Source organism: Pelophylax lessonae, assembly GCF_965119305.1.
Source record: "Pelophylax lessonae genome assembly, chromosome: 9".
NCBI classification, from domain to species: domain Eukaryota; kingdom Metazoa; phylum Chordata; class Amphibia; order Anura; family Ranidae; genus Pelophylax; species Pelophylax lessonae.
In genome coordinates this window covers 9,995,530-10,022,831 of record NC_138776.1, presented here as the reverse complement: position 1 = coordinate 10,022,831, position 27,302 = coordinate 9,995,530, and the positions used below count along the sequence as shown (strand labels likewise).

General features: G+C 45.6%; 1 protein-coding gene across 1 annotated transcript in view; it reads right to left on the bottom strand.

Moving 5' to 3' along the window:
* LOC309563496 (prominin-1-A-like) overlaps positions 1 to 21,778 on the bottom strand; it is a 125,151-nt gene extending 103,373 nt beyond the window's left edge. Inside the window, exon 1 of the mRNA XM_082267887.1 lies at positions 21,575 to 21,778. Coding sequence (XP_082124013.1) covers positions 21,575 to 21,704 — 130 coding nt within the window. The 5' untranslated portion in view covers positions 21,705 to 21,778. The remainder of the gene's footprint in view (positions 1 to 21,574) is intronic.
* Positions 21,779 to 27,302: the final 5,524 nt, after the last annotated feature.

Here is a 27,302-nt window from a genome sequence, read left to right as displayed (position 1 = left end):
CGTTTCCAGCATGGAGAGTGACCCAGTCAGTGAGGAGATGCAGGTACCGACAGAGTCAGCAGAGAGTGAGAAAGTGGGCCCGGAGGATGGGCCCAGCTTTTCGACACCTCAGACATCTGCTGAGCCCCCAATGGCGGAGGCCTCTCCCTCCCTCCCTCTGCAGCAGCAATGTGGAACATCTGAGCAGGAGGTTGAGAGGGGTACTGGGATGCTGGAGTTCGTCGCTGAGCTGGAATCCCCTCTGGATGGAAGAAAGTTCCATTTTTCTGCAGATTCCCCAGAGGAGGAGATGGATATCGTTCCTCGCCCTATGAAAGAGAGACCTGTGGAGAGAGGAAAATTCACCATTAAGCCTGCAACAACCAGGAGGAAGTTTGATCCCACCATCAGCCATGACACTGCAGAGGTAACACAGAAAGCAGGTACAGTGTGTGTGCAAAGTGGTGATGTGAACTTTATTAATGACAATGTGCTTGCTGAGGGTTGTAGTGCTATGGGCTGTCAGCCCACACCCATAGACAATGTGCAGCATGCAGTGCAACCTGATGCACCTGCTGGAAAAATTCCACTTTTAAATGCAATTGGTGAGAAAACTGGAAAAAACTGTGAGCTTCTGGTTGAAGAGTCTGCAGAGAGGAGCACCACGGACATTGTAGAGGCTTTGCCTGGACCAAATACAGTGGCTGTTCCTGAGCATGGTGGAGGAGATGCTGGGAGCAGTAGTACTATAACTTTTTTGGAGTCTGCAGTAGACAAGGCTGTGATTGAACCCAGGAAAGCAGCTGAGTGCTCAGAGAAGGGGGAGGGGGTGGGTCTTGTCTCTGCTGCTCCAAAGACTGCAAGGGTTGATTCAGGCTCCTTGTCATCAGGTGTGGTTGTGTCTAAAGACAATGCTGTAATTGCTGATGTTTCTGGGAGGAAAACCTATGCTGGTGCTGCTGAAGGGTTTGGGAGGGGGGTGCAAGCAGGGAAGGAGCATGGAAATGTTTCATCTTCCTCATTATTTAAAAGGAGGAATGTGGTACAGCTCCGATGGGAAGGCGAAGGTATTCCGCCATATAGGAGAGCTGTGGTTGATAAGATTCTGCAGATGGGCTTTAAACCTGCAGATGTCTTTGCCCTGATCAGTCCGACCGGCTCCTATGAGTACGATTTGTCCTTTGTCCGTCCGGAGTCTTTGGACATATTTTGGGAGAAATATGAACATGTGTGTAGAAGCCTGCCAGACTGGAAAGGGCTCATCCCCAAAGTTGTGTCACGTCAGCCACTTATTAAAATGGTGACGATTCTTGTGCGCAATGAGTCCATACCGCAAGGGGATTTATCTGTATGGCTGAGGAGATATGGAGACATCCTGAGCCCCTTACACAAAATTATGGATGATCGAGGAATATGGACGGGGGGTGGTCTGTGCAGCTAAAACTAAGAGTCATGGATAATGTCATCCAGCATCTGCCATCCTCCGCTTTCCTGGGGAGGGACAGATTGACCATCTTCTATCCAGGCCAGCCAAAGCTGTGTAATAAGTGTGGGGATAAAGGGCACTTTGCATCCTCCTGTCCAGTAATGAAATGCTCTCTGTGTCAGGATTTAGGGCATTTGGCAAAAGATTGCAATATTATAAGGTGCAACTTGTGCAATGCGGTTGGGCATCCTTATAGTCAGTGTCCTGAGGCAATGCACAACCAGCCTGAGCTCATGAGAGAGTTCTTCCGCCTGGACATGGAGGATGCTCAGAGCTCAGCAGCTAGGGTGCCTGCGATTCCCTCCGAGTCTGTACCAATACCCAGTGTGCCTGTGTCTTCTCAGTCTGTGGTGCCCCAGTCTGTGCCGATTCCCAGTGTGTCAGTGTCTTCCCAGTCTGTATGTAAGGTATCGGTTACTAAGAATGTGTCCAATCCTTCTGTGTCTATGTCTTCCAAAATTGCAGAGGCGGCAAGAGGTGCTGAGGCAGGGGCATCAAGTACAGTGCCAGTCCCCTCCCCTAGACATTGCAGGGCTTCTATTAGGGACCATGGGGTGCAGAGGAGTGGGGAGAATGGTGAAGAGGCTGGCCTGGTGGTAGATAAGGTAAGGGAGAGTGGGGGTGAAGGGGAGGGTGAGAGTGGGGAAACTGTTATTTCCAATTTGTCCAAGGGGGATGTGGAATGGTTGGAGGAGAAAAGGAGGAAGGGCAAAAGAAGGAAAAAAAAGTGTTCAGCTACCCACAGTCCTGAGGTTTTGCCTTTGACAAATAAGTTTGGGGTCCTGTCAGATGATGATGATGAATGGGACTTGTTGAGTACAGAATCTTCTATGGATGATGAGTCGCAGGGTGCATTGAAGCGCACTGGTTCTCCAGGGGGAGAGAGTAGTCAGGCTAAGAAACGGCTGCCTCAATTATCTGTTAAAAGTGGCAACCAATAATGTTATCAGCTGAAAATCAGTCCTAAAATATAATTTTTGATTAAAGGCTCCATGCATGGTGAAGTTTCTTAGTCCGGCTCTCTCGTAGGGTTTATGCTGTGTGCAATTTGGTTTATTTATTATGTTCTTGTTTTGTATAGTTATATTCAATTATTTTGTAAATATGTTATTTATTATGGTTTTATTGTATATAAGTTGATTGTTTGTAAGAATTTCCAATAAACAAAATTAACCCCTCATAATGGGCACAGCGGGTGTACAGACCCAGGAACTCAGCACAGGGATGGTGGGAATCCCTTATAATGGGCACAGCGGGTGTTTAGACCCAGGAACTCAGCACAGGGATGGTGGAACCCCTCATAATGGGCACTGCAGGTGTACAGACCCAGAACTCAGCGCAGGCATGGTGGGAACCCCTCATAATGGGCACAGCAGGTGTACAGACCCGGGAACTCAGCACAGGGATGGTGGGAACCCCCTCATATTGGGCACAGCAGGTGTACAGACCCGGGAACTCAGCACAGGGATGGGGGGAACCCCTCATAATGGGCACAGCAGGTGTACAGACCCAGAACTCAGCACAGGGATGTTGGGAACCCCTGATAATGGGCACAGCGGGTGTACAGACCCGGGAACTCAGCACAGGGATGGGGGGAACCGCTCATAATGGGCACAGCAGGTGTACAGACCCAGAACTCAGCACAGGGATGTTGGGAACCCCTCATAATGGGCACAGCAGGTGTACAGACCCGGGTACTGCACCTCCAATAAGGTGGTGTACCTCATCCAATGCAAAAGATGTAGAAAAAGATCTTGTGTTAGTGAAACAGGACAGAAGTGACAGACAAAGATGAATTTGCACAGAAACACCATCAAGGAGCATAAAGAAGATGAGTTCTGCACATCGGTGGGACGTAATTTCCCAAACCGGATCACACTATGGAGGACATCAATGTCTTTGTTGTTAAAGAGGAAGTAAAGCCTGGAAATTTTCTTTATCCACACACTGCAAAATTGTATATTTAGGGGGGAACACTGTGGACTCTGGTGTAAAGGGGAACTCTGATGTAAGTGGGTTTCTGCTCACCAAAACTCCCACTTACAGTGGGTACGGAAAGTATTCAGACCCCCTTAAATTTTTCAGTCTTTGTTATATTGCAGCCATTTGCTAAAATCATTTAGGTTCATTCTTCTTCCTCATGAATGTACACATAGAACCCCATACTGACAGAAAAACACAGAATTGTTGGCATTGTTGCAGATTTATTAAAAAAGAAAAACTGAAATATCACATGGTCCTAAGTATTCAGACCCTTTGCTGTGACACTCATATATTTAACTCAGGTGCTTTCCATTTCTTCTGATCATCCTTGAGATGGTTCTACACCTTCATTTGAGTCCAGCTGTGTTTGATTATACTGATTGGAATTGATTAGGAAAGCCACACACCTGTCTATATAAGACCTTCCAGATCACAATGCATGTCAGAGCAAATGAGACTCATGAGGTCAAAGGAACTGCCTGAAGAGCTCAGAGACAGAATTGTGGCAAGGCACAGATCTGGCCAAGGTTACAAAAAGATTTCTGCTACACTTAAGGTTCCTAAGAGCACAGTGGCCGCCATAATCCTCAAATGGAAGATGTTTGGGACGACCAGAACCCTTCCTAAAGCTGGCCGTCTGGCCAAACTGAGCTATCGGGGGAGAAGAGCCTTGGTGAGAGAGGTAAAGAAGAACCCAAAGATCACTGTGGCTGAGCTCCAGAGATGCAGTCAGGAGATGGGAGAAAGTTGTAGAAAGTCAACCATCACTGCAGCCCTCCACCAGTCGGGGCTTTATGGCAGAGTGGCCCGATGGAAGCCTCTCCTCAGTGTAAGACACATGAAAGCCCGCAAGGAGTTTGCTAAAAAACACCTGAAGGACTCCAAGATGGTGAGAAATAAGATTCTCTGGTCTGATGAGACCAAAGTAGAACTTTTTGGCCTTAATTCTAAGCGGTATGTGTGGAGAAAAACAGGCACCGCTCATCACCTGTCCAATACAGTCCCAACAGTGAAGCATGGTGGTGGCAGCATCATGCTGTGGTGGTGTTTTTCAGCTTCAGGGACAGGACGACTGGTTGCAATCGAGGGAAAGATGAATGCGGCCAAGTACAGGGATATCCTGGACAAAAACCTTCTCCAGAATGCTCTGGGCCTCAGACTGGGCCGAAGGTTTACCTTCCAACAAGACAATGACCCTAAGCACACAGCTAAAATAACGAAGGAGTGGCTTCACAACAACTCCATGACTGTTCTTGAATGGCCCAGCCAGAGCCCTGACTTAAACCCAATTGAGCATCTCTGGAGAGACCTAAAAATGGCTGTCCACCAACGTTTACCATCCAACCTGACAGAACTGGAGAGGATCTGCAAGGAGGAATGGCAGAGGATCCCCAAATCCAGGTGTGAAAGACTTGTTGCATCTTTCCCAAAAAGACTCCTGGCTGTATTAGATCAAAAGGGGGCTTCTACTAAATACTGAGCAAAGGGTCTGAATACTTTGGACCATGTGATATTTCAGTTTTTCTTTTTTAATAAATCTGCAACAATGTCAACAATTCTGTGTTTTTCTGTCAGTATGGGGTGCTATGTGTACATTCATGAGGAAGAAGAATGAAGTTAAATGATTTTAGCAAATGGCTGCAATATAACAAAGAGTGAAAAATTTAAGGGGGTCTGAATACTTTCTGTACCCACTGTACATCAGAGTTTCCAGTATTCCCCCTTAAAGTGGTAGTATCCCGCTTTTTGACACTTTTACCTACAGGTAAGCCTATAATAAGGCTTACCTGTAGGTACAATTAATATCTCCTAAAACGGCACGGTTTAGGAGATATTTGCAGTGCATGCAGCCGCTCACGCGAGCGGCGCATGCGCTCTGAAGGTCCGGGGGGACCTTCAGTTTTGCTTGCCGGGAGCTTGCCGGAAAATCACTTCCGCGCGCGTACGCGGGAGTGACGTCATCGCGGCTCCGGCCAATCACAGCGCGGGAGCCGCCGAACCCTGGAAGAGACGCCGAGGGATCATGGCAGCGCCCACAGCGATGTCCGGGGGTCCGTGTCGGGGCTTCGTTCTAAGGTAAGTGATACATAATCAGCTAGTATGCGATGCATACTAGCTGATTATGCCTTTGTCTTGCAGTTTTTTTTTTTTTTTTTCGGGTTTACAACCGCTTTAAATCAGGGTTCCCAAAGCCCCCCTTACATCAGAGTCCACAGGGCACCTCTTACCTCTGAGCCCCTCTTCCTTAGTGTACTTACTCGCTTGGAGGCAAGAGTGAGAAGGGGCGAGACTTCCGTCACAGATACTGGATGGTGAGCTCCAGTGGCGGCTGGTGTATTGGGGGCGCAGGGGTGCGGCCCCCCCATCCATGCATCCGGCCCCTAATCTACACGCGGGGAGCCAGACGCATGCAGTTCAATGGGGCTTTTTTCCTTTTTTTAGCCATGTGACTAGAGCCAGAGGCTCTCACAGGCTAAAAAAAAGGGTGAGCTTGGGGCGCAGAGCAGTGCGCCCCGAGTCCACCCACTTGTGTGACAATAGCGAATGAATATTCGCTATTTACATATGGATCCACCTCCTGGCCGAAAGTAGAAGCCATGCCATTGGGCATGGGGCAGGAGACGCTTCTACTGAGGGGGAAGAAGCCGAAGCTGCCGCTGCTGCAAGTGAGTGAGCCGTGGGGGTCCTGGGAGCGTCCGGGGTCCCGGTGTGCGGCCTGGTGGGGGGCGGGTCAGGGGGGGAGGTGTATGGTGCAGTCCGTCTGCCGGCCCCCAGGCCCATGGAGCACCAGCCGCCACTGGTGAGCTTACTCACCCAAGGATGGAGGCTCAGGCATCAACACCTTGGGGCAGGAGGAGGAGAAGCAGAAGGGGCCCATGTGCACACCTATGCATTCGGTGGTTGTAGTACTTGGTTACTTGGGGAGCCAAAGTCCATTCTGAATATTGTATCTGCATTTCAGGTGGTCTAGCCAAACAGGAAGTGAGAGGAAATCCCTGCAAATTAAAGTGGTAGTATACTCCGTTTTTTAATTTTTACCTACAGGTAAGCCAAGGTGCATCTTGCAGGACCTTCACAGCTCCTTGCCGGAAAGTGAACTCCCACACATGACGTCATCGTGGCTCCGGCCACTCACAGTGCTGGAGCCACCAAACCCAGAAGAGATGCCGAGGGAACATGTCAGCTCCCTCAGCGGTGTCCGGGCGACCGTGTCGGGGCTTTGTTCTAAGGTAAGTATTTCACAATGTGCTAGTATGCAATGTACACTAGCACATTATGCACATTATGCCATTGTCCTGCAGGGTAAACAACCCTCAAACCCCCCCCCCCAAAAAAAAAAAAAAAAACAGAGAGGAAGGAAAGAGGGGAAAGGGAAAAAAAAAAAGAAAAAAGGGGGGGGGGGGGATATTGATCCCTTCCATTTCCTGGTGGGCAAATGTTACCTCTAGCCAAGGAATTTTTCAATCTAGTAGTGCTATACCTTCTCTCGATAAGATAAATAGATTCCATGCTCCCCACGTCTCTATATATTTTTCCCTCTTATGTTGAGCTGTCATTACTAAATCCTCCATTTTGTTTATTTGCTCTATTTTCCGAACCCAACCTGCTATTGTTGGAGAGGTTTGTTTTTTCCAGTTAAGGGGTATACAAAGTCTGGCCGCATTTGCAAGATGACATATTACCGATTCTCTATATTTCCTCATTGATGAGTTATTTCGTTGTAGAAGAAAAAAAGCCGGATCTTTTCCGGAATCTCAACTTCTGTAAACTTTTGCATGATCACTCTAACCTTTTTCCAAAAGTCCGTCAATTTGGGGCAGGACCAAAAAATATGGATTAACGTGCCCTCTTCTACCGAACAGCGCCAGCATCGATCCGAGTTATTAATCGAGATTTTGTGTCATTTATATGGAGTGTAATATCACCTTGTCAATATTTTAAAATGTGTTTCTTGATATTTAGTACATATAGAGGATTTATGGACAAGGTTGATCATACTCTGACGTGATCCGGTGAGAAGGCCTCTCTCTCTCTCTCCTTGGATGATCAGCTGTGGGGACAGCCATGATGTGGCCTTGCTGTTTTTAGTTCGTTTGGGGAAGGTTGGCTGTTTGGAGTTGGAGAAATATGCGGCCAAGACCTCTTTGTCTTGCATACATCCATTGGAAGCTGTTACAACTACCAAAGCTAAGTATTTATTTGATATTCTTGGGACAAGGGTTGTATGTTTAAGAAGCGTATTTCTGCTGTTTACAGACCATAGGCTGTTCATGTGTTAGGCTTGTTATATCTGCCAGTCTTGTGATATGTTCCTAATATTGTAATAGTTTGTATGTACAGCATGCTTTTGTTTAGTAAAAGTACATTTATACCCTGCAGAGGTCTGAGCTTCCTTGTTTATACCGCAAAGTAACCTTGCTAGAGATACTGAAGCAAAACAGTTTGGGGGCTCGTCCGAGATAATTGGGGGCTCGTCCATAACAATTGCGTGCACAAGCAAAACAACAACTCCCTCTCCCATTTGCCAAAATAAGATAATTGATATTGCCTTTCAGGTGTATTTATCAGATCATATATTTTGGATATCACGTGATAAATATTTCCTGTATCTGAGCAGTATCTTTCAAAGGTTGTCAATTGACGGTTATAATTCTGAGGGTTAGGGATTGAGCGAAGAAAATGTGATAATTGAAGTGCGTTCCAGAAGGGAAGTCTAAAAACATCCATCTCATTCATTAATGTCTCCAGAGAAGGCCATTTATCTTCCCTTAAGAAATGTACGACTTGGAAATGACCTGTCATACTGAGAGATCTAAAAGATTGTGCCTCCATGCCTATGGGAAATTTTGGGTTCCCCAAAATTGGGAGTAATGGCGAATCATATGTAGATAAAGAATTCTGGAAGCAGAGCTGTGAGCAAATTTGTAACGTCGTACCAATTAACTGATGTGATTTCAACTCTGTTGGTAATTCATTGTAGCACCATAGTGCTCTATTAAGTGGAATAAGTGTATGTGCCTGCTCAATTTGTACCCAGAGCTTAGAGTCTCCATGACGACACCAATCAATTTGTCTTTGAAGGTGTGAAGCTTGAAAATATTTACGCATATCTGGTAAAGACGCTCCTCCCGATCTTTTAGCCCGCATTCACACTGCAGCAGCACGACTCTGTACTACTTCGGGCGCGACTTGTGAAGTCCCGTGCACCACGACTTTGGCGCGACTTTTTACAGACTTCACATAATGGAAGTCTATGCAAGTCGCTCCGAGGTCGCCCCGAAGTAGTACAGGACCCTTTTTCTAAGTCAGAGCGACTTGTGTCCCTCCTATTAGAACGGGTCCTGTAGCAGTCAATGGGCGAGCGCGACTTGTCAGGCTGATAAGTCGCTTGACAAGTCGTGCTAGTGTGAATCGAGTCTTAGGGAATGTAAATGTTGCATCAGTCGGGTTGCCAATATCTTAGTGAAAAGTTTTAAATCTATATTGAGCAATGATATTGGCCTGTAACTCCCGCATAACATTATGTCTTTATCCTCCTTGGGTATAGCTACAATGTGTGCTCTCAAAGTATCTCTACAAAATATAGTATTCGATCCTACACCATTAAACAGATTCAGTAAATATGGTCCCAGAATCGGGAAGAAAACCCTATAGTATTGGAGAGTAAAGCCATCTGGCCCTGGAGCTTTCCCAGCTTTCATCGCATTCAGAGCTTGTTGAATTTCTGTCAATTTTATTGGTGAATCTAATTCTTTACAGATTTCCGCTGACAATTTAGGAAGTTGAGATAATTTAATATAGTCTTCCATCTGGGCTGCCAAAGAAAATTGATCTGGAAGGTTATATAAATCAGAATAGAAGTCTCGAAATGTCTGAGCAATTTGTTTGGGTAATGATAGTTTTTTCCTTTAGGAGATACAGTGGGTACGGAAAGTATTCAGACCCCCTTAAATTTTTCAGTCTTTGTTATATTGCAGCCATTTGCTAAAATCATTTAGGTTCATTCTTCTTCCTCAAGAATGTACACATAGAACCCCATACTGACAGAAAAACACAGAATTGTTGGCATTGTTGCAGATTTATTAAAAAAGAAAAACTGAAATATCACATGGTCCTAAGTATTCAGACCCTTTGCTGTGACACTCATATATTTAACTCAGGTGCTTTCCATTTCTTCTGATCATCCTTGAGATGGTTCTACACCTTCATTTGAGTCCAGCTGTGTTTGATTATACTGATTGGAATTGATTAGGAAAGCCACACACCTGTCTATATAAGACCTTCCAGATCACAATGCATGTCAGAGCAAATGAGACTCATGAGGTCAAAGGAACTGCCTGAAGAGCTCAGAGACAGAATTGTGGCAAGGCACAGATCTGGCCAAGGTTACAAAAAGATTTCTGCTACACTTAAGGTTCCTAAGAGCACAGTGGCCGCCATAATCCTCAAATGGAAGATGTTTGGGACGACCAGAACCCTTCCTAAAGCTGGCCGTCTGGCCAAACTGAGCTATCGGGGGAGAAGAGCCTTGGTGAGAGAGGTAAAGAAGAACCCAAAGATCACTGTGGCTGAGCTCCAGAGATGCAGTCAGGAGATGGGAGAAAGTTGTAGAAAGTCAACCATCACTGCAGCCCTCCACCAGTCGGGGCTTTATGGCAGAGTGGCCCGATGGAAGCCTCTCCTCAGTGTAAGACACATGAAAGCCCGCAAGGAGTTTGCTAAAAAACACCTGAAGGACTCCAAGATGGTGAGAAATAAGATTCTCTGGTCTGATGAGACCAAAGTAGAACTTTTTGGCCTTAATTCTAAGCGGTATGTGTGGAGAAAAACAGGCACCGCTCATCACCTGTCCAATACAGTCCCAACAGTGAAGCATGGTGGTGGCAGCATCATGCTGTGGTGGTGTTTTTCAGCTTCAGGGACAGGACGACTGGTTGCAATCGAGGGAAAGATGAATGCGGCCAAGTACAGGGATATCCTGGACAAAAACCTTCTCCAGAATGCTCTGGGCCTCAGACTGGGCCGAAGGTTTACCTTCCAACAAGACAATGACCCTAAGCACACAGCTAAAATAACGAAGGAGTGGCTTCACAACAACTCCATGACTGTTCTTGAATGGCCCAGCCAGAGCCCTGACTTAAACCCAATTGAGCATCTCTGGAGAGACCTAAAAATGGCTGTCCACCAACGTTTACCATCCAACCTGACAGAACTGGAGAGGATCTGCAAGGAGGAATGGCAGAGGATCCCCAAATCCAGGTGTGAAAGACTTGTTGCATCTTTCCCAAAAAGACTCCTGGCTGTATTAGATCAAAAGGGGGCTTCTACTAAATACTGAGCAAAGGGTCTGAATACTTTGGACCATGTGATATTTCAGTTTTTCTTTTTTAATAAATCTGCAACAATGTCAACAATTCTGTGTTTTTCTGTCAGTATGGGGTGCTATGTGTACATTCATGAGGAAGAAGAATGAAGTTAAATGATTTTAGCAAATGGCTGCAATATAACAAAGAGTGAAAAATTTAAGGGGGTCTGAATACTTTCTGTACCCACTGTAAGATTTGAGGGATATATATGTAGCTGCTTTGATATCTTTTACCGCTCTAGCAAGGAGTCTCCCACATTTATTACCAGATTCATATCCAATTTTATGGCTCCTTTGTAAAGAAGCTTTGACCTTATAACTTAGAAAATCAGTAATTTGTTTCCGCACAGAAATCATCTCTATCTCCGTGGGAGATCTTTTATGTTTAATCTCCATCTCATGTAGTAGAGAGAGCAATGATGCCAATTTTTTCTCTCGTTCTCTTTTAACCCGGGTACCATGTTTAATCAATACACCCGTGATTACTGTTTTGTGTGCTTCCCATAGTATGCCTGGATCTCCTTCTGGGGACTCCTTTATTTGAAAATATTGTTGTATTTCTTCTGTTACAGTGCCTTGCGAAAGTATTCAGCCCCCTTTAACTTTTCGACCTTTTGCCACATTTCAGGCTTCAAAACATAAAGATATAAAAACTGTAATTTTTTGTGAAGAATCAACAACAAGTGGGACACAATCATGAAGTGGAACGAAATTTATTGGATATTTCAAACTTTTTTAACAAATAAAAAACTGAAAAATTGGGCGTACAAAATTATTCAGCCCCCTTAAGTTAATACTTTGTAGCGCCACCTTTTGCTGCGATTACAGCTGTAAGTCGCTTGGGGTATGTCTCTATCAGTTTTGCACATCGAGAGACTGAAATTTTTGCCCATTCCTCCTTGCAAAACAGCTCGAGCTCAGTGAGGTTGGATGCAGAGCATTTGTGAACAGCAGTTTTCAGTTCTTTCCACAGATTCTCGATTGGATTCAGGTCTGGACTTTGACTTGGCCATTCTAACACCTGGATATGTTTATTTGTGAACCATTCCATTGTAGATTTTGCTTGATGTTTTGGATCATTGTTTTGTTGGAAGACAAATCTCCGTCCCAGTCTCAGGTCTTTTGCAGACTGCATCAGGTTTTCTTCCAGAATGGTCCTGTATTTGGCTCCATCCATCTTCCCATCAATTTTAACCATCTTCCCTGTCCCTGCTGAAGAAATGCAGGCCCAAACCATGATGCTGCCACCACCATGTTTGACAGTGGGGATGGTGTGTTCAGGGTGATGAGCTGTGTTGCTTTTACGCCAAACATAACGTTTTGCATTGTTGCCAAAAAGTTCGATTTTGGTTTCATCTGACCAGAGCACCTTCTTCCACATGTTTGGTGTGTCCCAGGTGGCTTGTGGCAAACTGTAAATGACACTTTTTATGGATCTTTAAGAAATGGCTTTCTTCTTGCCACTCTTCCATAAAGGCCAGATTTGTGCTGTATACGACTGATTGTTGTCCTATGGACAGAGTCTCCCACCTCAGCTGTAGATCTCTGCAGTTCATCCAGAGTGATCATGGGCCTCTTGGCTGCATCTCTGATCAGTCTTCTCCTTGTATGAGCTGAAAGTTTAGAGGGACAGTCAGGTCTTCGTAGATTTGCAGTGGTCTGATACTCCTTCCATTTCAATATTATCGCTTGCACAGTGCTCCTTGGGATGTTTAAAGCTTGGAAATTCTTTTTGTATCCAAATCCGGCTTTAAACTTCTCCACAACAGTATCTCGGACCTGCCTGGTGTGTTCCTTGTTCTTCATGATGCTCTCTGCGCTTTAAACGGACCTCTGAGACTATCAGTGCAGGTGCATTTATACGGAGACTTGATTACACACAGGTGGATTCTATTTATCATCATTAGTCATTTAGGTCAACATTGGATCATTCAGAGATCCTCACTGAACTTCTGGAGAGAGTTTGCTGCACTGAAAGTAAAGGGGCTGAATAATTTTGCGCGCCCAATTTTTCAGTTTTTTATTTGTTAACAAAGTTTGAAATATCCAATAAATTTCGTTCCACTTCATGATTGTGTCCCACTTGTTGTTGTTTCTTCACAAAAAATTACAGTTTTATATCTTTATGTTTGAAGCTTGAAATGTGGCAAAAGGTTGCAAAGTTCAAGGGGGCCGAATGCTTTCGCAAGGCACTGTATATACAGTATATATAGTTATTTATATTTTTCCACATTTGTTTGGTGAGTGCAGTAATCTTTGTGAAGTGTGTTTTTCACATGAATCACATTCTGTTTGCATTGCTCTTTTTAGATTTACACCTGGTGAAACTGAAGTTTTGTTGGAAATATTTGCTTTTACTGACAAGCAGAAGACTAATATGTGAACAAGATTGGGAAAATCAGAGACAGTCTATGGAAGAAAGGGGCTTATCTGAGAGACGGGCCATTAGCAGAGGATTGCTTTGCTGTAACCAGGCTGCAGACATGGAAATACATTGACAGAGTGATAATTTGTGATAAGTCATCGGCGTTCAACCTCTAAAGCATTTAGAGGTGGCCATAGGCCTGTCAAAACCATTATAATGACAAGCAACAATTGCAACAAACCAAAAAAAATATATAAAAAAACGATGAAGACTAGCCCTACTCAACCTTTTTACCCTACAACAGAGGGGTCCAGACTGTGAGCCATGGGCCAAATGCAGCCCTTTGCTTGCCTTTATCTGGCCCTATTACATTCACACCAACAAGGAGGCGCTATTCCTCTCACTGGCACTACCAATGGGGCATTTTTCCTTCCACTGACACCAATGATGGAGAACTATTCCTTCCACTAATGCCAATGAAGGGGTGCTGTTCATCAAACTAATATCAATGATGGGACACTATTCCTCCCACCAATACCAACAATGGGACATTATTCCTCCCACTAATGCCAATGATGAGGCACTATTCCTCTCACTGACACCAATGATGGGACACTATTCCCCCCACTGACACCAATGATGGGACACTATTCCCCCCACTGACACCAATGATGGGACACTATTCCTCCCACTGACACCAATGATGGGACACTATTCCTCCCACTGACACCAATGATGGGACACTATTCCTCCCACTGACACCAATGATGGGACACTATTCCCCCCACTGACACCAATGATGGGGCACTATTCCTCCCACTGACACCAATGATGGGACACTATTCCCCCCACTGACACCAATGATGGGGCACTATTCCTCCCACTGACACAAATGATGGGGCACTATTCCTCCAACCAATACCAAAAATGGGACACTATTCCTCCCACTAATGCCAATGATGGGACATTATTCCTCCCACTAATGCCAATGATGGGGCACTATTCCTCCCCCTAATGCCAATGATGGGGCACTATTCCTCCAACTAATACCAATGATGTGGCACTATTCCTCCAACCAATACCTATGATGGGGTACTATTCCTCCTACCAATACCAATGATGGGGCACTATTCCTCCAACCAATACCAACAATGGAACATTATTCCTCCCACTAATGCCAATGATGGGGCACTATTCCTCCCACTAATGCCAATGATGGGGCACTATTCCTTCCACTAATGCCAATGATGGGGAGCTGTTCATAAAACTAATATCAATGATGGGGCACTATTCCTCCAACCAACATCAACAATGGGACACTATTTCTTCCACTAATGCCAATGATGGGGCACTATTCCCCCCACGTATACCAATGATGGGGCACTATTCCTTCTATTAACCACTTGCCGACCGCCGCACGACTATCTACGTCGGCGGTCAGCCCCTCACAGGCAAACTAACGTAGGGCTACGTTGCTTGCTTGTGAGGGTCTAGGGAGTGAGCGCGCGCCGCCGGAGGCGCGCTCCCGCTCCCGCGTGGTCACGGACCCCCCCGCGCGTGTGACCAGCGGACCCGATGTCCGCCGGCCACTCGGCGATCGGCGGGGGAGAGGGAGAATGTCAGGCAGCTTGTGTAAACAAGCCACCTGTCATTCTCCTCGCTGTAAAGACACTGATCACATGGATCTACTATGTAGATCCGTTGATCAGTGTCCTTACAGCTCAAGCCACAGCCAATCACAGTAGAAAGCACGCCCCTAGGGACACACACAGCCCCTCCCTCCCAAATAAAGTTAACCCCTTCACTACCAGTGTATTTTTACAGTAACAGTGCATATATATATAGCACTGATTACTGTAGAAATGTCACTGGTACCCCCAAAAGTGTCAAAAATGTCAGTCAAGGGTCCGATCTGTCCGCCGCAATGTCGCAGTACCGCAAAAAAAATCGCAGATCGCCGCCATTACGCGTTAAAAAAAAAACAACAAAAATGACAAAAATCTTTCCCTTTGTTAGTAAACGCGATAACTTTTGCGCAAACCAATCAAAATACGCTTTTTGCGATTTTTTTTTTACCAAACATAGGTAGCATAAAACAAATTGGCCGAAAATGTTAAAAAATTTAGATTTTTACATTTTTTTTGGGGGGGAATTTCGTATAAAAAATGTGAAAAATATTGCTATTTTTGCAAAATTGACGCTCTTTTTTTGTTTATAGCGCGTGATCAAAAAATCGCACAGGTGATCAAATACCACCAAAAGAAAGCTCTGTTTGTGGGAAAAAAAGGACACCAAATTCGTTTAGGTACAGCGTCGCACGACCGCGCAATTGTCCGTTAAAGTCACGCAGTGCCGAATCGCAAAATACCCCCTGGTCGGAATGGGGGTAAAATCTTCCGGGGCTTAAGTGGTTAATACCAATGACAGGGCAATATTCCCCCAACTAATACCAATGACGGAGCACTATTCCTCCAACCAAAACCAATGAATGGGCACCATTGCTCCAAATAATAGCAATAATAGGACACTATTCCTTCCACTAATACCAAAGATGGGACACAATTCCCCCCCACTACTACCAATGCTAGGACACTTTCCTGCCGCTGATATCAATGATGGGGCACTATTCCTCCCACTACTACCAATGATAGGATATTTTTCCTGCCACTGATACCAATGATGGGGCACTATTCCTCCCACTACTACCAATGATAGGATATTTTTCCTGCCACTGATACCAATGATGGGGCACTATTCCTCCCACTAATACCAATGAAGGGGCACAATTCCTCCAGCTAATACCAGTAATGGGACACTATTCCTCCCACTAATACCAATGATGGGGCGCTGTTACTCCAATAGTATTAATGATGGGGAACTATTCCTCCCACTAATACCAAATATGGAGCGCTGTTCCTCCAACTAATGCCAATGATGAGGAACTATTCCTCCAACCAATACCTATGATGGGGCACTATTTCTCCCACTGACGCCAATGATTGGGGCATTTCTATGCCTTCTTTATTGTAATTGTATCCCTTTTAGTGCCAGGACAAGATCATCCAGCGCCAAGCGCAAAGATGCCAAATTGCACCTCCCCTCCCCACCCCTCTTTATTATGTGCAAGCTTATGAAGAGGAAGGGAGAGAGAGAGCACAGCCGACACCTCCTCCCGCCTCTCTCCTCCTCTCCTTGCTGCTTCCAGTGCTGGGCTGAGAGAAATAGTGATGCTGCTGTCACTACACCTGACAGACTTCTAGTAGAAGCAACTTGCGGTGCCCCCATACTCTTCTTCCAACCAATAACAATGACGTAACGCGTACAGGGGGCGGAGCCATGCTGCGGACATCACTCCCTCTCCTCTCTCGCATGGAGACATGATTGTTTGCCTTGCCTGATTCCATCTAGTGTATTGTGAATACCCATTTCTTTGATTAAACGTCTGCTGATTGATTAAAAACAGAGAGCACTAGATTCTGTTTGTTTTCTGTTCCCTTATTCATCTGCTTCACGGATTCATGAGCCTTATGATCCTGGACTTGCCTGAGATATCGGTTTGCTGGTTTTATATCACCCCTGCAGGGGACTGCTGTTTCTGACCCTGGGTATATAAAAATATATATATATATTTTTTTTTTTTTTTCTTTTTTTCAGAATTGCCACAATTTTTTTGTTTGTAGCGCAAAAAATAAAAATCGCACAGGTGATCAAATACCACCAAAAGAAAGCTCTATTTGTGGGGAAAAAAAGGACGTAAATTTTATTTGGGTACAGCGTCACACGAACGCGCAATTGTCCGTTAAAATAACGCAGTGCCGAATCGCAAAATAGAGCCTGGTTAGGAATGGGGTAAAATCTTACGGGGCTGAAGTGGTTAAAGGGAAGCATTTTCTATGCATTTTTTTTAACAAAAACTGATCAGTGTGAAAGGGTCCAAATGGAATACAATACGATTATGCAAAAAGGACATACATTTTATTTGGGTACAGCATCGCCACAACCGCGCAATTGTCCGTTAAAGTAACATAGTTACATAGTAGTTGAGGTTGAATAAAGACAATAGTCCATCCAGTTCAGGATACTGTGTAGGTGTGTGTGACCGTAATCATCTCTCATAGCCCTGAGGCTACATTCACACCTGAGCGTAGCGTTTTCGGGCGTTTTTTACCGTGATTTTACAGCGATTTTTACCGCGATTTACAGGCGTTTTTACAGGCGTTTTTTGTGCAGGCGTTTTTAGATTGAATAGAAACCAATGGAAAACGCCTGTAATCTGCCCAAAAAGAAGCTCATGTACTTTTTTGAGCGTTGGGCGTTTTGCTTACAGCGTCAAAATGCTCAGGTGTGAACAGGGGCCATTGAAATGAATAGGATTTGTCTTGTTGGGCGTTTTGAGAGCTGATCCTAGAGCAGAAAAACTCCCCAAAAACGCCCCAAAACGCCTACATGTGAACGGAGCCTGAATGTTCTGATCCTTGAGATGTACGTCCAAGAGTCTTTTGAAAGCCACCATACTTCCCGCAGAAACCACCTCTTGTGGTAACGCAGTGCCGAATCGCAAAATATGGCCTGGTCATTAAGGGGGCAAATCCTTCCGGTCCAGAAGTGGTTAAAGCAGAGTTCCGGCCTCAAAATCAACAAAATCGATTTTGGGTCATCCGCTTGCTTTTGGTCACCTGAAAAATAAATGGATATTTACGATTTCTTTTTTTTGTTTACTTGCCTTGATATTGAAGAAAATATACTCCACTTTCTTCTACTTCCTCCCTCTGCGGCCGCGGCTCGTGCCGTCACTTCCTCCTTGCATTGAATCCTGGGAGCTGAAAGTTATCGCTCCCAGGAATCAATGCGCCTGCACCGGCCCCGCTCGTCACTTCCGGTGCGGGCGCCTCATTCCCTGCTAAACAGCTTCTGGGCATGCCCAGAAGCTGTGGAGGGATGACCCGCCTGCTCCGGAAGTGAGGAACGGGGCCGGTGCAGGCGCATTCTGGGAGAAGAGGACACAGAAGAGGACGCAGAAGAGGACGCGCTGGCTTCAGCTGCCCACACCTGAGATGGCAGCGCTGGAGAAGAAATTTTCAAGGTAAATATTTCTTCTAAAAGGTAAGTGCAACCCGGGACAGTTCAGAGGCTATCCATTGTGGAATGCACTAGCCCTGACTGTCCCGGGGGTATTTTTATCTAAATTTCACCCCTGAGGTCGGAACTCCGCTTTAAGATACAACAGAGGCCAAGATGGCAACTTTGGCTGAAAGCGATAGGAGGGTTTAGTTCTGCTTTACCCGGAAAGTTCAGTTGAACTTTAAGAACTTTAAACAAAAATAGAAAGCAATGACCCCAACCTAAGTGCCTAGTGTAGTCCAGAAGAACCCACCCTGGTGTAGGCCTCCTTTGTGACCCTTACTTGGCACCCAAGGAGGAAGGGAACATGGAGGAGGTACCGCCTGCCTACCCTACGGCTCTGTATTGTAAGCCTTTCTATAAGGCAGAGAGATGGGAGGGGAGGGACACCTACCATGGCACTGACTTCAGATCTAAAAGTTTCCATCAGCACACTGAGAACCTCTGCAGGTTGGGTGCCCATTTAAACTTTTTTATGCCAATTAAAGGCCATCAGGTTTGTAAGAAATTTGTTTTAGGAAAAGTTTAGTCAAATGTAACAATGTCCTTTCAACCAACTCTGCTTACCGCATTCCAGCCAAATGGTTTTATTTGCATGCAGAACAGGACTAGGCTGAGCGGCGTCCATGGAAACAAGACGCATGACTTCCAGTCTTCATAGGGAACCAACACCCTGACCAGATCATACCCAAATATTTCCACCACTGCAACCAAATCCATCAGCTAAATCACATTCCTGCCTCCCTGGTATGGAGTCATTTCATTGCAGAAAGATGATAGTTTGTTGTTCCACTTCTCTGATATATGTGAGAAAATATCTGAAGGTATTAAACGGTCACCCAAAACCTATTCCAGCTACTGCCAGAGGCCGAAGAATTTAAACCCCACATTAAATTCCAACGATGCCCCGAGACCTCAGTGGTGGGATTCCGGCAGATGTTGCCAAGTGTAACCCTTCATGCTGGGGGTTTTTTTTTTTTAATTAATTAATTTTAAATTCATTCTGTAATTTAGAATTTATTATTCTGTAATTTAATTCTGTATTTATATAGAAGGTAGTGGGAGGAGTGAGAAGAACATAGGTTCATCGGGAAGGTGCATTGACCTGCCACCCAGTGCTGTATTTTGGCCTAGGCCAACAAGGCCCAGGCTTAGGGCAGCACTTTGCAGGGGGGCAGCAAATAAGCTGCCCCCTCCACCTGAGACTCTTTTGGCCACTGGTTGCTAGAGCCGCCTCTCCCACCTCTCTCTCTCTCTCACCCTACTCTCTCTCTCACCCCCCTCTCTCTCAACCCCTCCTCTCTCTCACCCCCTCTCGCTTTCTCTCTCTCTCACCCCCTCTCTCTCTCACCCCCTCTCTTTCTCTCCCTCTCTTATCCCCCCCTCTCTCTCTCTCATCCCCCCCTCTCTCTCTCTCTCACCTTCCCTCTCTCTCTCCTTTTCACCCCCCCTCTCTCTCTCTCATCTCTCTCTCACCCCTCTCTCTCTCTCTCTCTCTCATCTCCCCCCTCTCTCTCTCTCATCCCCCCTCTTTCACTTTCTCATCCCCCTGTCTCTATCATCCCCCCTCTCTCTCATCCCCCCTCTCTTTCTCTCATCCCCCTCTCTCTCATCCCCCCTCTCTCTCTCTCTTTCATCCCCCTCTCTCTCATCCCCACCCCCTCTCTCTCATCCCCCCTCTCTCTCACCCCCTCTCTCTCATCCCCACCCCCCTCTATCTCTCTCATCCCCCTCTCTATCTCATCTACCCTCTCTCTCTCCCACCCCCCTCTCACCCCCTCTCTCTCACCCCCCGCTCTCTCATCCCCCACCCCCTTTCTCTCTCTCCCTCCCTCACCCACCCCTCTCGTTCTCTCTCTCTCCCACCCCCCTCTCACCTCCCCTCTCGTGAGATCTCAGGAGTTCATGCTGGGACTTGGAGTCCTTCAATTTTGGAGGGAGTCGCATCCGTTAAAAAGGAAGGAGTGGGGCAAATTTACAGAAGTCGGAAGGGGGGCTCCCAATTTTAGGCTTGCCTAGGGCAGCACATAACCAAAATACACCACTGGTGCCACCCCCCCATCATGAACCTTCCTATTGCAGATTTCCCCTCACTTCCTGTCTGGTCAATCAGTTCTTAGCAGGACAGGAAGTGAGGGAAATCCTTCTAAAGGAGCCCCCAATAACAGTAAAAAAAACCGACTTATTCCTCACTCTATCCAAATCTAGGAAAAATATCCAAGTACCCGAGGGTGCTTCTGTTAACCCCTGGTGTACTGATGCTGAGGCTTGCCTGGAACGTTGCTTATGGTGTTCCAGTGCTGTCCAATTCCCAGAGCTGTTGTTAAAGGGACCATAGCTGCAGATGAAAAGGAGGAGTCTTATTGTTATTCAAAGTTCTGGAGCATCTCACCATCCCACCGCAATAGTGCTGCCTTATAAGTGCCTCCTCTTTAGTGCAGCCTATCAGTGGAGCTTATCAGTGCCCATCAGGGCAAGTTAGCATTGACTATCAGTGCAGCTTATCAGTGCCCATCAGTGCTGCCAATCAGTGCCCATCAATGTTGCCTACCCGTGCCCATTAGTGCTGCCTTAAAAGTGCCTCATGTTCAGTGCAGCCTATTAGTGCAGCTTACCAGTGCCCATCAGGACAACTTAGCAGTGACCATCAGTGCAGCTTATTAGTGCCCATCAGTGCTGCCAATCAGTGCCCATCAATGTTGCCTATCAGTTCCCATTAGTGCTGCCTTAAAAGTGCCTCCTTTTCAGTGCAGCCTCATCGGTGCATATCAGCGAAGAGGAAAAATTACTTATTTGCAAAATGTTATAACAGAAACTAAAACAAAAAACTTTTTTTTTCAAAATCTTTTAGTTTGTTTAGCATAAAAAAAAACAAAACAGTGGTGATTAAATACCACCAAAATAAAGCTTTATCTGTCTAGAACAAAATGATAATTTCATATGGGCGCAGTGTTGCATGACCACGCAATTGTCATTCAAAGTGTGACAGCACTGAAACCTGAAAATTGGTCTGAGCAGGAAGGGGGTGAAAGTGCTCGGTATTGAAGTGGTTAAATCATTTGGCAGGTATGTGAAAAGCAAAAGGATGCGGGGGGAGGGGATTGGGGGGTATAGCAAAAATCTGAAACCTCTTTTAGGTCGAATGTACTGAAGCAAAAGGATCAACATGACAAGAGGGACAGCCAACATTATTAGGTAGAACAACGGTAGCCTCCACTTTCTCCAAACACAGATTGATTTTAATAATAATAATAGAGATAGCATGTCTACTTACCCGGAGGAAAGGCATTTCGCTGCACCAGATTCAAGTATGAGTGGACCATATCACTGAAGATCTTCATCCCCCCACTTTCTGCAGCAGGTCCAGGGCTGTAATCCGGGTTGCTTAAATTATTGTAAGCCATATCTGTAATGATCCAGTCAGACTGCCAAAGAAAGTCAATGCTCTAAGAAGATGAGGTAGCAAAAGTGTAAAGTTTATGTACTGATGAAGTCTTCAAATCTCCGAGCCCAAACCTGAGTGATATTGACTTCTTAAAAAAAAAAATGCAGTTGAACCAGTTCTTTATTCTTCAGCCACCGTTGCCCTGAGGCCAATGAGAGAGTCACTGAGAGGTCCTACAGCTGACCCTACAGAGGCAGAACTTTCCCATACCGGTGAAGATGGGACGTCATTGTGGGCTCAGTCTATAGGGAAGCCTCATAAAGCAGTTTGGTGGAATTTTCAGGGTTTCTCACTGGGATTCAGAGTTGATTTCTTCTTCTTTGCACTGAAAGATTTTTTTTTTTAGGTAAAATACAGTTTACTCTCGATGTTTTCACCAGTAGGGGTAGGTGGGGTCTCCTTCCAGAGGCTCGAGGATTTCCTGCAATGTGAGAAAAAATGTACAATATTTAGCAATGGATACAAATCAGATAAGAAGATTGTGCTACAGAGTCTAGAAACAGCAACAGGAGTCTGTCTGCTCAAAAGACCATCTTCTACAAAAGGAGGACAATGAGAGAGAGAGACCCTCCTCCACCCCCCCCCCCCCCCAGCATTCTTTGCTCACAGCCAGAGACTTCCACATAAAACAATTAAAAGAAGCCACTATTAGTCATTAGCATTCCACAAACTTCTTTTAAAGATGCCCATTGACATTGGATGACACCTCCCAATCCGGCTGGACTGTCCATTGGGCTTCAGCAGACTTGGCAGGATGAGAAGCTCTAAAACCAAGTCTGATCCTTATGATTTTCCATTGGTTTTTCATAGCAGGCCTCTCCCGTCCTATTCAGTAGACCAAATTTTATTCAAACATGAAATGGATGTGATGACTATTAAATTAACCTAAGGACTTCTTCACCAAGCTCATTTGATGTCACAGTGGCACAGTCCTCCGCCGGGATTAGGACAATTCACATCGTTCTGATTTTTCATCATACACATTGCTTTTAGTTTTGCATGATTTGGTCCTGAGTGAACTGCTAAGCATCATTGGACTCCAGCTGTTCCGAGTACCTATTGTGGGCGCACCGTCCATTATTTCCCAATGTCTGACTTCAATAATTTATAAGGGTCTTACCTCATGACCACGCAGCGCCTGTTGGGCTCAACTCTTTCCTGTTTTTATCTAGCAAGCACCGTGTCACTTGCTGTGCAAACCAACCATAAAACCTTCCAGTATTAACCCTGAAGAAGAGGTGCCAGACCTCGAAACGCGTCGGGTACCTAATCTGGAGTTTTCCATAAATTTGCACACAATACTATGCTTGCTTGTGGTTTTAATACAATTCAAATGTGATCTTTTTTTGTATATTTCATGTGTCAATAAATTATAACTTTTAATACAACTCTTTTGATACCTATATCTCACTGTGCCTATAAAGTCCCACCCCAGGGGAATCACAATCTTTTGCAAGCTCATTTGATTATCCATTAGCCTACAGGAATCCTTCATCAACCTAATGTAACAACAATCACATTAGCCCGAGAAAACTCTGGTCCGACCGCATCTGGAGTATTCTGTCCAGTTCTGGTCGCCGGTCCTCAGGAGGGATGTGTTGGAGCTGGAGAGAGTCCAGAGAAGGGCAACTAAACTAATTAGGGGATTGGAGGACCTTAATTATGAAGAGCGTCTGTAATCGCTTTATTTATTCTCCCTGGAGAAGAGACGCCTGAGAGGGGACATGATAGCAATTTATAAATACCTCAATGGTGATCTCAGCATAGAAAAAAAGCTATTCCGTCAAAAGGATTGCATGAGGACTAGAGGACATACAATGTGAATAGAGGACAAGCGTTTTAACCTCAGGCAATGCGGGGAGTTCTTTACTGTTAGGGCTACAGGATTGTGGAATTCTCTACCACAGGAGGTGGTTTCTGCGGGAAGTATGGTGGCTTTCAAAAGACTCTTAGACGTACATCTCAAGGATCAGAACATTCAGGGGTATGTGAGATGATTAGGGTCACACACACCTACACAGGTTGAACTGGATAGACTATTGTCTTTATTCAACCTCACCTACTATGTAACTATATGTAACCCTTCACATGTAATGTGATGATCACATTAGCCTGAGGAGCCCTTTTATGGAATCCAGAGGTGTAACTAGAACCTTTATGGCCCAGTCCAAGAGTCCATGAAGGACCCCCCTCTTCTCTCCGAGCTCAGGGCCCTTTCCATTGATGACTCCCATCACAGAGCCCTTTATTACGGTCCCACAGCGGGTTCCCTTCCTGCTATCTTGGGTAGGGTTGCCACCTTTTGTTCAAGACAAACCTGAATACTTGGCACACGGCATTTTTTTTTTGTAGTATACACTATACATATATTTGTTTAATAAATAACATTTCTAATCATATTGATTTAGTCACAGGAGTCCCCCTAACAAGAGAGTCCACAGAGTGTCCACTATACATTTGAATCCACAGGGTCCCCAGAGCCCCCCTCCTTACGTCAGAGTTCCCAGCATTCCCCTTTATTCAGGGGTCCCAGAGCACCCTTTACATCAGAGACTGCTCAGTCTCCCTTACATCAGAGTCTGCTAAACCCCCTTTACATCTAAGTCTGCCGAGCCCCCTTTACATCTAAGTCTGCTGAGCCCCCTTACATCCAAGGTCGCCGAGCTCCCTTACATCAAAGTCTATAAAGCCCCCTTACATCAGAGTCCCCAGTGCGCCCCTTAACTCAGAGTTTGCAGAGCCCCCCTTACATCAGAGTATGCAGATTTTCCACCTACACTATAAGGGGGGTCTCTGTGGACTCTGAAATGTAAAGGGGAACCCTGATTTAGGGGGGGGGGTCTGATGTAATGGGGAATGCTGTGGACTCTGGTGTGATGGGGAACTCTGATGTAAGGGGGTCTCTGCTCACCTAAGCCCCCTTACCTCAGAGTCCACAGAGCACCCCTTACATCCGAGTCCCTCCTACATTAGTACTCACTGGGAGGCAAAAGAGAGAAGGGAGGAGGGACACTTCATTCACAGTGGATGGATGAAATGTCAAACTGCATCTCTCTTCTTCTGGTTGCTTGGCTTCAAACTCCCTGCCCACACTTCCCCTACTCTGAGGAACAACACTGCCGGGGAGTGTGTGCGGGGCAGACACAGGACGAGAGGGCGAAAGGAGGAGAATCTGATCAGCTCTCTCTCCTTTCCCATATGTGCTGCTGGGGGAGGTTGGAACAATCAGCTCTCGCTCTGGGCTGTGAGAGAGACACTCTCAGCTCAGAGCCCTGCAGCTGCTGGAGAGCTACAGTTGGGGCTCTTGGGGCCCCCCACAGTGGAAGAACTCCAGGGCCTGGTCGCAAGTGCGACCTTTGCGACCATGGTAGTTCCGCCACTGATGGAATTTCAGAGGATGTATTCTTCAGGCTAACATGAGGATGATCAAATCAGCCTGAAAAAGGAGTCAACCAAGCTTCCAAATCCTTGGGTTGATTTACTAAAGGCAAAAAAATTGTATACTTTGCAAGTGCAGTTGCACTCTGCAAGGGCATTTGCGCCACAGCTTAGTAAATGAGGTTAAGTTTCAGTTTGCAAAGGATACCCAATAACGTGCAAGACAAATTAAAAAAAAAAACATTTTTGCTTGCACATGATTAGATGATGGAAATAAGCAAAGCTTCCCCTCATTTACTAAGCTCTGGAGCAAAGTTCTTTGCAGAGTGCAACTGCACATGCAAAGTGCATAGGCTATTTAAAAAAGCAGTAAATCAACCATATTGTGTTGACATGATATAATCAACTTGTAGGCAGGTGCAGTGTGCTTTCTCCACTGCAGTTGGCACTCAACTGCAGTGGAATTGCAGGGGGAGAGGAAGTCAAGAGGAACATGGCTCCTCTATAGCTTCCTGGGCCACTGGGGAAGCTATCCGATTGGATGCTGCCTCCCCATGTGACTCCAGCAGCCATCTTGGGTTTAGGGCAGAGCCTATTTAAGGCCCTGGCTCCCAGGCTTGGCGCTCATTTCGCATGTGGGTAGTGTAGGGACAGGTCACCCGTCTGACAGGGACATTTATTAGCAGCAGGAAAAGGTTTCAGATTAGTATGGGAAGGATAGGGACACAATATCCTTCTGGAAACCTCCCTACTTAGGTTCGGACTGGCCAGGCCACATTCTGCCCATCAAAACAGACACTGACAGCACATCTAAGACCTGCTTTACTATACATTTTTGTTACATGCCATGAGTTCCTGGTCTGGTGTATTGGAAGAGATCTGGAAAAGAGATCACCATGCTGGAGGAGGTATAGAAGAAAGATCACCATGCTGGAAGAGAGATACCATGCTGGAAGAGAGATGTGGTAGAGGGATCACCATGCTGGAAGAAATATGATAGAGAGATAAAGATTTTGAAGAGATATGGAAGAGAGATCACCATATTGGAAGAGATATGAAAGAGAGATCACCATGCTGGAAGAGATGTGGAAGAGAGATCACCATGCTGGAAGAAATGTGGAAGAGAAATCACCATGCTGGAAGAGATGTGGAAGAGAAATCACCATGCTGGAAGAGATGTGGAAGAGAGATCACCATGCTGGAAGAGATGTGGAAGAGAGATCACCAAGCTGGAAGAAACATGGAAGAGAGATCACCATGCCGAATAAGATGTTGAAGAGAGATCACCATGCTGGAAGAGATATGGAAGAGAGATCACCATGCTGGAAGAGATATGGATGAGAGATCACCATGCTGGAAGAAATGTGGTAAAGGGATTACCATGCTGGAAGATATATGGAAGAGAGATCACCATTTTGGAAGAGAAATAGAAGAGAGATCACCATGCTGGAAGAGATATGGAAGAGAGATCACTAAGTTGGAAGAGATATGGAAGAAGGATCACCAAGCTGGAAGAAATATGGAAGAGGGATCACCATCCCAGAAGAGAGATCACCATGCTGGAAGAGATGTGGAAGAGAGATCACCATGCTGGAAGAGTTGTGGAAGACAGATCACCAAGCTGGAAGAAACATGGAAGAGAGATCACCATGCCGAATAAGATGTTGAAGAGAGATCACCATGCTGGAAGAGAGATCACCATGCTGGAAGAGATATGGAAGAGAGATCACCATACTGGAAGAGATATGGAAGAGAAATCACCATACTGGGAGAGATATTGATAGGAGATCACCATACTGGGAGAGATATTGATAGGAGATCACCATACTGGGAGAAATATGTATAGGAGATCACCATACTGGGAGAGATATGGATAGGAGATCACCATACTGGGAGAGATATGGATAGGAGATCACCATACTGGGAGAGATATGGATAGGAGATCACCATACTGGGAGAGATATGGATAGGAGATCACCATACTGGGAGAGATATGGATAGGAGATCACCATACTGGGAGAGATATGGATAGGAGATCACCATACTGGGAGAGATATGGATAGGAGATCACCATACTGGGAGACAGGGCCGGATTAAGAGCATCATGGGCTTGGTGCTGAGGATTTTGAAGGGCCTTAAGGGCCGTGCCTTGGCATGCACCCAGAGGGTGCAGCCATGC